Raw genomic sequence first — 14,963 nt, forward strand, 5'->3', positions numbered from 1 at the left:
TCTTCCTTATCAGCGTAACTCGGAATTTCCATGCAGGCAGGCATAGCTTACTTCTGACAGTCCTGCATGGCGCCGTGCCCGTTCTCATATAGCCATTCCTCAACAAAGCTCAATTGTTTTGTTCCTCTTGCTGTCCTCAAACCTGACGAGGACTGGGTTTCCCCTTTAGACCTCCCCACTTCATTTAAAACCAGAGGCACTGTGAGGTTGAGCACTACATGCTTAGCTTTCCCTAGTACAAACAAAAGGATTTGTTGTATTGGAAAGGCTTTATTTTGCTATTAACAAGATCAGCAGTTTCTTCAACTCAAGCCCAAACTGTTTAGCAGGGAGAAAGTTTTGGATTCAAACCATAGACTTCTTCACATGAACCTGAACTGAACTTATGCCCCCTCTAGGTTCATCTATATACACGAGACAAGTGGAAAGATGAATTGATAGTTAGATGGATGGATTATAATATGCTTTATATGATATGTAGAAAATACTCTCAAAGTGCAGGGATGGCCGGTAGCAATCATTCTCAGGGGTAGGCACCAGAGCATTGACTGATTTGTAAAGGTCAGACCCTTCAAGATTTTTTTTCGTCTCATACATTCCCATTTCAGGTCTTTTCATATATTTGTGTATATGTCTATGACACACATCTCGTCAGGCAGGGAAGAGGGTGGTAGGGAGGAATTAAGAGTCCACTACCCAGATAAGGTTTGGGATAGTTAGTTCAGATGCAATACATTACTAGTGAGTGCTTGCCACAAGGCAAGCCAATGTGATTTTTTTCCACCAAACTTTCTAAAACATTTCCTCTCCCTATTCTTTCATTAATCCAACATTGTATCAGTTCACAGTGCCCACACAAAAGTAATGTGTATTCACATGGCAATTCATGTAACCACAGCATTTACCTCTATTCCCATGGCAGCAGGTTTTTGCTCTATGCCTTACAGCTGCAATATAGAAAAACAGAAGGCTGGTTGTGTAGCTAACCTATGTTGAAGCAGCTTTCCTGGTTTTGCAACATTCATAGAAATTTCCCTGAGCTGAGGACCTGGGTCCTAACTTTTTTTTTCTTCAGAGAGAGATTTCTTTGGATTCACTCTTATGGCTATCTAGTTTAGAACACTGTAATTCAATTATGTCACTCAGAATCAGGTACAGAGTGATTTACTTGAACTTTGCAATTACACACACACAATTCAGTTGTAGGTGATTTTCTTGGCCTTTCCAACTTTGACACTAATATACTTTGCATTTCCTTAGGGCCTTCAATCACGGTAGATTTTGCTCAATGCTGTAAAAGTTATGACCCACTCCTACAAACACATTCCTGCCAGTACCTTTACTCACATAAATAGCTGTGTTGACTTAGAGGAATTACTGTTGTGTACATGGCAGACACCCAAAAAGTTGGCAGGAGTGGTAAAATGAAATTCCTCTTAGTGTTTTGGAGGGAGATTTTGAACAGAAAAAACTTTCCCACTGAAGAAATAAGGAGTAACCATATTTTCTGGAAATTTCAGGGCAATTATTAAACTATTCATACCTCCAATTAACATCTGAGCTATGTCATGAGATCACCAAGAACTACATGCCATCTTTAGGAAGCAAGTTGTCCTGGAATGGGATTTTCTTCCAGAAGGCTAGCCAGCATCTACAAAGATGCAGTAGTGCCCAATAAGCATTTGCTAAGACCTGCTAGCTCACATCAGCATCCTATCCTTTGTGATTAGGTCACAGCAGTGTTTCATCATTGATTTAGAGGGCTGATGCCTGAACAATACCAGGCACAACAGAACACGACTGATCAAGAAGAGTTTGTTATTTGCCATTATATCTGTCCACATAATTCAGGTATAGAAATGACTGGACATTTCTTTGTTTAACACCAGCACTTAGATACATTTTTTTCATCAACCACCTTCATGGTACATTAGAGTATCTTTATCTTCATTGTACAGAAAAGAAAGCTGAGAGAGACAGATGTAATGATATGTCCAAATTCATCCAGAAGGACAGTGTAGAGCTGGAAACAGGCCTTGTCAGAGTTTAACACCTCTACTTTCTACACTATACCAGCTCTTTGGGAACTTCAGGAAACATGGACAATAGAATACCTCTCTTTGCAGTTTTTGATACAAAGCCTTAATCAACCCCCCCAATCTGTTCTCAGGGAGTATTCAAGTTTCTTAAGTCTTCTAAGGAGAGGTGGAAAGACTATTATTAGATAGGTGATCACTGTGGTCATCTTCCATGGTCTTATAGACCATACAAGCTCTAGAATCACTTTTTGTCTCCTGAAGTGACTTCTTCCTTAAACACAGTCAGCAGATTATCTCCAACACAGCTGTCTTCTGCCTTGAACATGATCTTCCTAAACATTAGTGTCATTTCAATGATCTTCAGTAGTCTCCTCCTCTTCTCACTTTTCCTTCCTGTCTCAAATCACATTTGAAGCTATTCAGGGTGTCTTCATCCTTTTTTATTTTTTCCATTTCTTCTTTTTATCTCTGCATTTGTTCATTCTTAAGTCTAGTAGAGCCTTAGTTGTGGCTAGAAACATCAGTTATATTAATGACTAATGAAAAAGTGAGCAAGACAAGAAAAGAAAGGGTAGTAAGAACAGTGAGAGGAAGAAAGATTGAGACAGTGAGAAATCAGCTGTCTCTGCTTCCTACTTTTCTTTCCCAGGTTATCCTACCTGCTCTAAATTAATATCAAAGCCAGGGGAGCAGTAAAAGATTGGTGGGGGAGAACACGACAACCTTAGGAAAAAAAAATCATGATGCAGAAAAGCATCTGTCCCCTGTCTAATTCCTGCAGTGGCCTGTAGCTGATGGTGCCGAGTAAAATACAGCAGCAAGCTCTGACATTTCATTTCTGCAGAGAATTGAAAAAGGGCTTGCTGTAATTCATCGCTTCTTGTAACTCGAACCCTTTTTGACAGAAGTACCAGCTCTGTCTTTTAACAGTGGCACCATGGTGGCTGTAATTGGACATGAAAAATGATGTCACATTTCTACTTGCAGGGAGGATTGGGGTGGGGGTAGGTGGGGCAAGTGGCAAGTTGGTGTAAAGGGATGACATCTGGCATTATTTGAATAGATTGGTTTCAGGCAAAAAGAAGGAAAAGCCAAAATGAAGGGTATGAAGTGTAACAAGTACAATCATCTTGATCATCTTGTCCAAGGTGTGTAAAGGTGATAGTAAAGGTGTTTTTAAGCAGAGATGAACAATGAAAGGATCAAAGTAAAATGAGAAGTGTGATGCACCTGAAGTTCTAACTCCTGCATCAACCCAAGCGCTTATAGCATTTGTGGAAGAAGGATGTGCAACTTCTCTTCCTGAAATGGGGCCAATTCACAGCTGTAGTGGTACCCAGTGCCCATAGTTCCCAATACAGACAGGGAATCTGAGACAGACTTTGCCTGAGGCCATGCTGGGAACACAGTTATGAATAAAACTCTGGTTTGCCATCCACTTGCCACCCCTTTGAAAATTGGGTCTGTCGTATGTAACCAGAAACCCAAATTAAATTTTTTGACTCTCACCCAAATCCCTTTGTGTCTCAGTGGTCCTCAGCACACCTCTGTTATGGCATTGCTGTTGAGTGAGGCACTTCAAAGTAAATTTGTGGCCAAATTGGACTCTGAATCATGAATGACAATAAACATATTTTTGTGTTTTATAATGGTTTTATGACTATCAAGCATTCTGGTTCCATAATGTCATGAATCTTCATAGTTTATATAGAGAATAAAAATTTTTAGTCAGGTCCTACAGGATAGGAGGGAGGCTAAACAGGAGATAAACTTCTTCTGGTTTAACTAATGGTAAAACAGTATACTTTTTTCACTGTGGCAGCCCAACACGGATAATCTAGAATAAGGAATCATGCTCATATTTCAAAGGAGAGCACAAAGAGTGTCCATGAGCAGAAGAAAGAAGGACAATTGCAACGGACAAAGCGTAGCACATCCTAGAGGAGAGTTCATCCAGCCCATCTGTCAGTTCAAATGCTGGATCAACCTACCTAGGTCTTTTCTTGTGTTGCCAAATCTCTTTTGAAGACTTCTAGTGATTGGGATCAATAAAACCTCACAGCCACATCTGTAGTTCCTATGATCCCATGTGGATACCCATGTTATTAATCAGATTTGCCGACTGGCAAATCTTCTTTCTCCTATCACACTCTCAGGGTCCACCAAGACAGGACAGATATTAAATATGTCCATACCAATATTCCCCTAACCACTATTCAGAAGACTGCAGTGTGGAGTATAAACTTTGGTTTCTTTGCATTAAACCTGTGACAATTCCCAGCTGAAGAATAAGCAAAGAGCTTGAACCTCTGAATTCCCTTCTCCCCAAGAAAGCATTTCCCCAGACTGGGGAAGGTACATCTTTCTGCCATTTTATTTCCGCACTTATCCCTTTTCTGCTCCCCATGCCAGCTCCTTGCTCCCAGAGTGCCTGTATAAAGAAAAAAAAGTTCCATAGAAGGAGAGAGGAAACTTAATTATTTTTCTCTCAGTGTTTCTCTCTATAATTGGTGTCTTTCATGTCAAGATGATCTCAATTTGTATTATGGGCTTCATTCAGGCAGCACTTTCTCTTTGGTCTATAAAGAAATTGTCAAGTGTATAAATCATAGTGTACATTAAATTACACTAGCCTTTTACTTATTAATTTTCTCAGTTTTTTCTCCCTCTGTTGGATGCTCATTCCCTCCCTCTTTTTTTCTCTTTCTTGGGGATTGTCTTCTTTTTCTCATGCCTCAATATAAAAAAAAAACAACCCACAATCAAATATTAGTTTCCTCTCATTTTTGCTAAAGGGTCTGATGATCTCCTCTGCCTTCTGCAAACTGACCACATCCAACTCAACAACAAGTAGGAAGAGCTCTGTCTTATTTTTCTAAAGGCTAGATCCAAAGTTTACTCGAGTTCAGTGGGATTTTCATGGCCTTTAGCAGGCTTCAGATCAGCACCTACATTAGCTGGTGGACACAGCTGCATTGCAAGGCTGTGTCCATTTTGGACTCCAGACATGGCCTTTCAGGGCTGTATGCAGCACACTTCCTATAAATTCCTGTCTACTGTGACTATTTCTCTTACTGACTGCTTGAGATGCAGGTTCTGGCTATCTTGAAGTGAGCACCAGGGACCTCTGACCACCCTCCTCTGACCATTGGATTTAGATTAGCCATTGTCCACATTAGGAACCCATAATATATAGAGTGAGTGCAGCTGTCAAAAGTTAACAGCTCTGAAGTCAGACCTTGGTACACAGATGGTGTCAACACCAACCTGCTATAAATGCAAACCAGTCACAGTGGTTGAGCAGCTGGGGGAAGTTAAAGCACAGTAACTGAGAAGTTTGGCTTCATTATCCTGTGCATGAGAACCAAGATGGGGTTAATCTCACCTAATTCTATCTACATAGACTACCTTTATGATCAGGGGAGAGGAACAGGCACTGCAAAAGACCATTCATCCTTTTCATCTCAGACACCATTCTTAAGAATGGCTTAAAATTACACCTTTTAGACATTTGGAGTTACATGACCTAAATTACCCTCCTCACCTGTGTGATGTCATATCTTTAAATGCCTGTAACAGCTAGCTGCTCACATGTGGTTACAGGAGTCCTATGGCAGGATGTCCATCCTGCTGCTGCTAAATACATCACCTCTGGCCCTGCTAATATCTTGGGAGACCTGTATGAGTGACAGGTCTTCACAGTTGCAAAAGCAGGGGCTGATACAAAGTTTATCCAGTACCAGATTCTTTGTTGGTTTTAGCACTTCAACTGTCTGGAGTTTGTTGGATGATACAGGCATAATGGAGAGCAGAAATTGCTCAGTAGTGTCTGGAGCCATAGATCCTTCTCTTCCCAAGTGCAAGTCTAACTGTAGTCAGTTTATGGCTAAGTACATTTTCCTCTTGAGACAACAATGCATAAGGATCTGCTAGGCTCTCCATCATCTTAATCTACTTGTCAGCGTTGTGGTTTGGCCTCAGACGGCAACAAAGAACCACGTGCCGCTCTCTCGAGCTTTCCCAATACGGGAAAGAATCGGAAGAAAAAGGCAAAACTCGTGGGTTGAGACAAAGGCAATTTAACAGAACAGCAAAGGGAACAAGGAAACAACAACAATAACACGGATAGAGGAATATACAAACACGATTACGGAACCGTCCGGTGGACCAGGATGCCCCAGCTCACCACTTCCTGCCCCCTCCCCCGGCAGCTCAGAGTGGGCATGGCTCACATGGGATGGAATACCTGTGTCCCTGCCGGAGCCTGGGGAGAATTAACCCTATCCCTGCCAGAACCAGGACAGTCAGACAGCTTGATAACTTTTTATTACTAAATATGTGCACAGAGCAATTAGAATAAATCTAAATGATTATGAACTACTTTCAAAAAAAAAAGGGAAATTAGGAAAAAAGAAAAAAAACCTAACAGCCTTGCTGCCCAACTGTGAATAGCCACAAATAAGGGAGGGGCGATATCACCTAAGGTACCACGTGACACTGATCAGCCAATTTGGGGTCTGATTTTACTGGGAAGCAATATGTTGGGAGATTCCCATTGCCTTCTGAATTCCTGCTCCTTGCAATGCCTATTTGAACTTTCACTTTCTTTGGTTCCAAATCTAAAGGATAATTTCATTCTACTTGGGGGTGGTCACACACAGAAAGATATTTTGAGTAGTCCATCTGCATAGTGTATGGATTGCTTTAAATGACATGGAGGAAAATGCAGGGAAGGGCTTTCAGATTAAAATCTCAGCTGGCTCTAATCCAATCTGCATCTCCAGCTATTAACAGGAAGGGTATATCCTCACCCCTGTTCATCAGACACCCACATCATATTAGGCACTACCATTGAAGATGATCGTGTATGTCTGTTGCCCTCTATTCTGGGAGTTAACAGCTCTGGGGATAATGATGGTTCCCAATGCTTTTGTTGAGAGAGAGAGGGACAAGTTGGAGAACAGAAATCCTATTCACAGCACGATGGCAAGGTTTTTATACTTGCTTATGTTCTGATGTGAGAAAGGAAAAAGATGCCTGAAAAAGCAACAGAGTGAGGTGTTTTGACTCAAATCCTACCCTCTCCCCCACCAAAAAATCTCAATAGCCAGCACTCCTGCAACATGTGGACAAACCAGATCCAAATCCCATTCCCCAGGTATGAGATGGAGTCTGATATGTTACAGGTGACTATCCTACTGAGCTAACAGTGGAGGTGGAATTCACTTTTCCATTTTCTTTTCATCATGCTAATCTCAAGAAAACTTTGCAATTCAAGTTTCACTGATCCTGATGTTCTGACAAAGCATTTCTGCTCTGACACTGTAGTGTTTCCAGAAGAAACAATTAGAAATTTTAAAAGTTATGTTTAAAATTTTATGACCTGTGTGAAATGAGTCAGATCCCTCTCCCAGTGTGATTCAACAGAGCCTCTGTCAGGTAAATGGGGTGACACTGATTTACCTCAGACCAAGAAGCAGCCTGTACTCTGTTGTAACTTCTTTGCTTGTTAATTGCTTTTTCCCCCCTCATGGAGTAAATTCTGGTGTTAACTATGATGCATGGTAAAAAAACAAAGCAAGCCTCTGTATATGAATGTTTGATTCCACCATTAATTATGTTCTCTCTTTACTCTTACAGATGAACAGACCAATCCAGGTGAAACCAGCAGACAGCGAAAGCCGAGGAGGTAGTTGACTGCATTGCTTTCAGACACAGTCCAAGTATAATTGTCTCTGGCTTCTCTCAGGCAATGTGCTGATCAATAAGTAACGTAATCACTGCCAAAGAAATTCCCTCTGCAGCAAAGATTCTCTTTATTAAATCTCCTTTACTTTGTCTTGCTTTCCTCATATTCAATTATTATTTGATTTTAAAAGGCAGGCAGGTGCCAGCGATTGCCTGGGAAACAAATAACTGCCTTGTTAAGAAGTAAAGCATCAGGTGCTGACTTCAAGTTTAACAGCAATGATGGCAATGTAGGATTTTCAGACCTAAGTTGGGCTGAGCTGCAGAGGTGTTTAATTTGGTTAGGATAAAGCAGATATTTTATGGTTTTGCTGACCATGTTGTTTCTGCTTGGACTGAAGCAACTCTGCTTTTGGAAAAAGTAAATTCTGAGGTAGCAGAGTTTTCTGCACCTTTATCAGCTTATCTGGATAAACCTGTTGTGGAAACTGAACACTTCTCTCATTCTCAGGAGTTATTCAGGATTTGTACAGGTGTAGGTGAAATGAGAAGCTGGTCTTCTGCTTTTCCATCCTGCACAGTGGACTTGAAAGGCTTGTCTAAGTGACAATTCAATAGATCACCAGTGATAGGGTGTTTCCCGTAAAAGGTTTTCTACCAGAACTGATGTGGTGATACTTCACACTACTCTTCTAATAGGGGTCTGTTTGTCAGATCGAACACAGAGCTCACTGAGAAAGTGTGAGATGGTCTGCTATGCCGACTAAATTACCATTTGCTTTTTTTCTTATATCTGTACATTTATATATATACTTGCATATATATATAATGACATGGTGCTTTCTTCCTCTCTATCCCTATCTCTTTGTGGAAAAAAAGGAGAGGCTTTTGCCCATATATGCATTAAAAAAACTAGTGGTTATGTATCATATAAATGTGGGAGTAGATTTTGTCATTTAGTAATGATGTGGCTCTTAGATGTTTGCAAACTCTTTAATTTCCACCATAGATGTAAACGCTTCCTCATTTATGGGACAACTATCCTTGTGCTGGTATTAGTGGAAATCCCCAGCAACAGCTACTTAAAAGGAGTAAAATGCCTCACAGACAAAGGACACTGAAATTGTGTTCTTTTTTCAGTTGAAAGCTTTGGATTCCAGAGGCTTTGCATTAGTGTGAGGCTGAAACTCTCCAGTAACTCAAGTCATTGGAAGACTTTGTACATAGCTTGTAGTTAAAGGGCTGATGTTATGGAGTGGTGAAACCGACAGGTCAACAGAGGCTCTGTAAGGAAGGGCTGTGGTGCCGTGTAATTGCAGAGCAGGAGAAGAGCTGAGTGCTGGAAAAACGCCAGAAAGCCCAGGGATAAATATTGCACTTTTAGAGTTCCTGTAAAGTAAGTTCAGGGGAATTTGGCCAACACTGGGCAGAAAATATTTGATGGGCTCTATAATGGCAAGTTCTGCTGTCAAGGGCCATGGCACATTTCTAACCTGCAACAAAGGCATGTAACATCATACAGAATCATTCGGTGGTTTTTAACAGAACTGGGTCAATTTGCCCCCTTTCCCTTCCCATCTGACAATCTGGCTCCATGTCTGAGTAGGAGTGGATAAGCCATGGGCAGTTGTCAATGCCAATCTCCTAGGGAAAAAGGGAAAGGCTCAGCTGCCTGGGCGAATGAGGGGACATTATGCACATTCCAGTGGAGCTTGTGCTGACAGCAAGAGTGAAAGGAAGGCCTTTTGTCTATTTAATTAGACATACCAAAAAATAATAATTAGGCTGGCCAATTTGCTTAGTGTGCCTACAGGGTATGTAGCTCCCAATCACTCCTTTTTTTAAAAAAAAATGCAAATCACTAATAGAGAACACATGCCTGACTTTCTGGGAAGGGTTTTCAAACTCTTTTGCTAAGAGCAGCTGCTTTCAGGAGGGGTGGTTTGATTCCACATTATTCATCACACCAGTGGTTCTCTCCCCATTGTATTTTAGCTAATTATCTCTCCAACACACACAAACTTCATATTTTCTCACCCACTGCACTCTTGTATCGCTCCTATCAGTGGTGATCATAATGCAGGGGCCAAGCGGGTGCACTCATCATTGGCATGAAAGACACGTTGTCTTAATTCCCCACTGACAAGTTGCTTCTGGGCTGGCGATGTTTCAGGATGGCATGACTCAAGGGCAACTATGGGAGAAAAGAACAATTGGCACCCAAGGGAGGCATTGTATGAAAACTTATGTTCTTCACGAGCCCACTGGTTAAAGCAGGCATAGCAAACAAAATGCTAAAAAGGAGGCCATGTATCTTAAGAGCACATCAAAAGACTTCATTAGGGCTGCAAGATAAAGGTCAACTTCAACAACAAAGAAACTTAAGTTGTAGCTTATTATACCCCACCCGTGTATTGGGGTGGGACATGAGGGAAGAAAAGGGCTTGGAAAATGAAGCAGCAATTCTGCACAGCACAAGTCTTCGGTCTGCCCAAAGCCCATGCTCTGAATACACCTCTGTCTTCTGTCTTATGGGGAGTTTTGGTGCCAGGACAAGGTATTAAAGAAAGAATGTAGTGCTGTTTGAAACTCCAGTTTGCAAGGAGGCTTTTACTGGAAATGGTGAACAGTATTCTTGAGGAAGTGATATTGTGTTTTATATAGGGACAAATACCTGCATTTTGCTAAAACATGAATCTTTGACTTTTCCAGTAAGTTCTCCCACAACACAGTGCTGCTAGGAGTCCAAAATTTACTCTATCCCCCAACCAGATTCTGTTCAGCATTTTTACTCCGTTGTTTTCGAGTCTGGATTTTGTTGGTCTTTAACCCTTCCTGTGTCTTGATCCTCAGTTGAACTGAAAGTGGGTGCATTAGCATTTAGTGTGTGCGAGTGAGAATTTAGACTATCAGACCATCTAGGTTTGGGTAAGGATGCAAAATGTTGCTTGGCACAAATTACACTCAACCCAACAAAATGGAAATGCTAAGTGCCCCTTATTAGTTTTGCTGGTTTTATTATTTTGTTTGTTAATCCCCATATTGGACTAGGAGCAAGACAGAGTGCAATCCTTTTAAATAAAAACTGGGATTATTTACATTTGCCTAATCTCACAGGAACTAGAAATGAATGTATTCTCACTACATTTCTCTAGGGAAACAGTCTAAATTAATGGGAAAATTTTGCATTTTGCATTCCTGCCTGTTTGTGCATGTGTGTATAGTCAAGCTACAAAATGTTATATAGGGGTATTCCTTCTACAAAATGCTTCATGAAGCTTCAAATACCTGATCATAAGGTCAGAGTCCATTGACATTTTATAGAGACTTCAGCAGTGATGGAATTGATAGAATGTGATAAAAAGGCAACAATTCTGTATTTCGTTCTGAAAAATCAGAGTGCAACTCTAGCTCTATTAAGAGTATCTTAAAAACTCTCATTGACCTTTGTGTTGTCCAAATTTAGCTTGATGATACAGAAATTACTTCACCATAGATTAGGTAGTCCAATATGATTTTAGGGATGTAAGCTATAACTCCATGTTAAATTCTGAACATGTCAAATCCCAATTAAACTGATGATAGAATTTTCTATTATTTTTATCCTGTTGTTGATGATTTTTCCTTGTCTCATATTCATCTCTAAAAATAGTCTGTAGATATCAGTGACTTAAAGTTTTGCAAACTTAGAGAAAGATTTCAAGTCTGTTTTGTGGTTTGGAGAAAAAGTTTGGAGCCATTTCTTATTTTATCCACAATATCTCTAGTTCTCACTAGACAACTCTCACTGCAGCTGGCAGGGTTAACCTATGATAAACACAGCCTCAAAGTCCCACTAGGTTGTACAGGGAGTAACATTTTTTAAAAGGAAATTACTCTCCTGCTACTCTAGTTGCACACCATTAGTGATGCTTAGATGCTCCATTGCTCCCACATTTGTCTCAAAGGACAGAGGAAGGTCCATAAAGGAAGGCATACAAAGATGCACGCAGTGTACTACACAGGCCCAATGTTGTCTCTACCAAGAAACACTTCACGGTGGTTTTGGGGTCCTACTGCATTTTATGGAAGAGATACAGAAAGTTCCTTGACTAAAGAAAATAAAAAGGCAAAGTCCAAAGTGGTTTAGAGTTGAAAGGGTACAATGTCCTGCAGAGAGGGTGTTGAGAGATTTATAGGAGAATTTGCAGTTCATCCCATTACAGTGTTTTCTGCATGCAAGACTTCACAAATCTACTAAAGCTTCTGTCTGTGTGCTTTCAAGCAAATTTGTTTGTGTATGTTTGAGGGAGGCATGTGCAGTGTGTCTTTTTTGTCTGTGTCACATTAAAAGGACTGTAGTTTCAATATTTGTCTGCCAGAGTCCCAGGACTTTCACTGATTTACTATCAGAGTCCCACCAAAGGACTTTCACTGAGTCAGATTCACAAATAATCAAAATCAGTTATTTTATTGAGAGCAACAGAAGCAGATTCGAGATTGCCATTGATAAATTCACTGACTACAATAGCGCTAATTACTTAAGGTTAATATTGCTAGCAAAAATAACGATAGTACAACAACCCGGGGTAACATCCACCAGGGGGTGAAAGGCACAGTGCTTACCCAGAAAGGCGTCCCTGCCTGGGGTGGAGGGAGAGAACACAGCCCGTCGACTGGTCCGTCAGGTATCAGGTTTCTTCTCTCCCAATTTAACAGTCATTTTCTCCATCCTTTTATCCCCAAAATGAAGAGGTTTCCCTCCCCTAGGTGACGTGCAGTATGATTTGGGTGGAGAGACGAGTGCTATAGTCATATATGTTTAGCATGATCTCTAAAATCTTCATTAGCATATACAGGGGTGTCAACTTTAATATGCATTTCACAGGTAATGAGGCAAAGGTCAATTACCGGGCATGGTAGCCTCTCAGGGAAACAGAGAGCTACACAAAGTCTCTGTTATCTTGATTTTACTGTCTCTGCTGACAAAAAGCAGGGCTGTCCTGGCTCCCCAAGACTACCCTGTCATTTATGTATCCTGTGATAGGCAGACAAGCCTTCACCCCCCTGGGTTGCACAAGAGATAGCAAAGCCAGTCTTAATTGCTCTTTGAGCACAGAGACTTCACCTCATTATCCAAATTCCACAGTTTGCTGTTTGGGGGATGTGACAGCAGCAGCTGGAAGGTTTGGACTTCATATTTCAACTGACTTGCATTGTTTCTCTACCCCTTACTCAACGTGTAGGCTCTGAAATTATCTGCTTGGCTTCAGAGCAAAACGTCCAAGCACTCATTTACAGTAAACAGCAAAACACCAGTGCCTTGCTCATGCACTATGATCTATTTAATTTTATTCCCTTCCATCAGCTCAGCAATGATGATAGGGGCAGAATGGCCTCTCCACAGTTTCTAAGCCCTGTTTGCCTTTGGGACAAAAGTCTGTATCTATTTCTTATTTCATCCAGGCCATTTCTAACTCTCACTAGCTCTCTGCTGCAGCTGGCAGGGTTTATCTGTGACAAGCACAGCCCCAGGTCTCACGAACTATTTGGCATTTAGCTATTTTCCCTTTAACTGATCAGAATTATGTGCTTTCTGCTGATGGCCAAAACCTCTCAGGAAGCTTCCAACCCAGGTACTAGCCAGATCCTGGCCTGTTTAGGTGCCAAAATCAAGCAAGACTTGTTTGCCTTCAGCTTAATTTGGTTTCACACTGGTATGACAATGCTGTGGAAAATTATTTCCTTCTTCTTTGGAAGTGCTTTGCAAAGAGGAGGTTCAGTTGCCCACCAGAAAAGTCTGAGGAAGAGAGTTAAGGGTAAATAAGGAGATAGCAATCTTGGTAGAGTTCAGCATCTCCTCTCCTGCACTGCCAGAGGTTAGGCTATGCCTGCATGCAAGAAGTCCTGAAGTCTGGGACTATGCACGCATCAGAGTTGTAGCTTTGTAATTCTCATCTCTTCCTTATCCCTGAGCCACATGCGTTGCCTGGCACATCAAGCTCCATTGAAGCCACTTTACCAGTAGTTCCCTATCTTTTACCTTTGGTGAGCTTCTTTAAAAGATTTTCCACCTCAGAAGATGGAGAGCAGGCTGAGGGAATGTCCTGTTTCCAGGTGGTAATCCATACAACCTAATTTTATGTGACCTGCCACAGCTTTTTCTTCAACTGCTCATCTGTTTTTCTTTTATGGTCCCCATATCCATTCATCAGGAGCAGAGAGATGGCACTGGCAAACACCCCCGGGAGACAGATACTGTCAGCCTCACCTCCATCCCTGGAAAGATGATGGAACAGCTCATTCTGGGCGTCATCTCAAGGCAAGTAGAGGAAAAGAAAGCTATCAGAAGTAGTCAACATGGATTCACCAAGGGGAAATCATGTCTGACTAATCTGATAGCCTTCTATGATGGCATGACTGGATGGAGAGATGAGGGGAGGGCAGTAGATGTGGTCTACCTTGACTGACGCAAGGGTTTTGACACGGTCTCCCACAGCATCCTCATAGGGAAGCTTAGGAAGAGTGGGTTAGATGAATGGACAGTGGGGTGGATAGATAACTGGTTGAAAGATACAGCTCAGAGGATCGTGATTAGGGACACAGAGTCTAGTTGGAGGTCAGTGATGAGTGGTGTTCCCCAGGGGTCAGTACTGGGTCCAGTCCTGTTCAATATATTCATCAATGACCTGGATGAGGGGATGGAGTGCACCCTCAGCAAGTTTGCTGATGACACAAAGCTGGGAGGGGTGGCTGACACACCAGAAGGCTGTGCCGCCATACAGAGAGACCTGGACAGGCTGGAGATCTGGGCAGAGAGAAACCTTATGAAATTCAACAAGGGCAAGGGTAGGGTGCTGCACCTGGGGAGGAATAACCCCATGCACCAGTACAGGTTGGGGGCTGACCTGCTGGAGAGCAGCTCTGTGGAAAGACACCTGGGAGTCCTGGTGGACAACAGGATGACCATGAGGCAGCAATGTGCCCTTGTGTCCAAGAAGGCCAATGGCATCCTGGGGTGCATCAAGAAGAGTGTGACCAGCAGGTCGAGGGAGGTCATCCTCCCCCTCTACTCTGCCCTGGTGAGGCCGCATCTGGAGTACTGTGTCCAGTTCTGGGCTCCCTGGTTCAAGAGGGACAGGGAACTGCTGGAGAGAGGGTACAGCAAAGGGCTACCAAGATGATTAGGGAACTGGAACACCTCTCTTATGAAGAAAGGCTGAGGGATTTGGGTCTCTTCAGTCTGGAAAAAAGACG

The 14,963-nt window shown here is 42.0% G+C and overlaps 1 protein-coding gene across 34 annotated transcripts in view; it reads left to right on the forward strand.

Moving 5' to 3' along the window:
* LOC128902031 (CUGBP Elav-like family member 4) overlaps nt 1-14,963 on the forward strand; it is a 684,112-nt gene that overhangs the window by 381,137 nt on the left and 288,012 nt on the right. For 19 of the 34 annotated variants that reach the window (XM_054184357.1, XM_054184323.1, XM_054184329.1 and 16 more), the window contains one exon: nt 7,680-7,728. In XM_054184357.1, coding sequence (XP_054040332.1) covers nt 7,680-7,728 — 49 coding nt within the window. Of the gene's footprint in view, nt 1-7,679; nt 7,732-14,963 lie in introns of all 34 variants that reach the window. The other 15 variants (XM_054184356.1, XM_054184335.1, XM_054184348.1 and 12 more) reach the window with 1 other exon arrangement.

Source organism: Rissa tridactyla, chromosome W (genome assembly GCF_028500815.1).
Source record: "Rissa tridactyla isolate bRisTri1 chromosome W, bRisTri1.patW.cur.20221130, whole genome shotgun sequence".
Taxonomy (NCBI): Eukaryota; Metazoa; Chordata; class Aves; order Charadriiformes; family Laridae; genus Rissa; species Rissa tridactyla.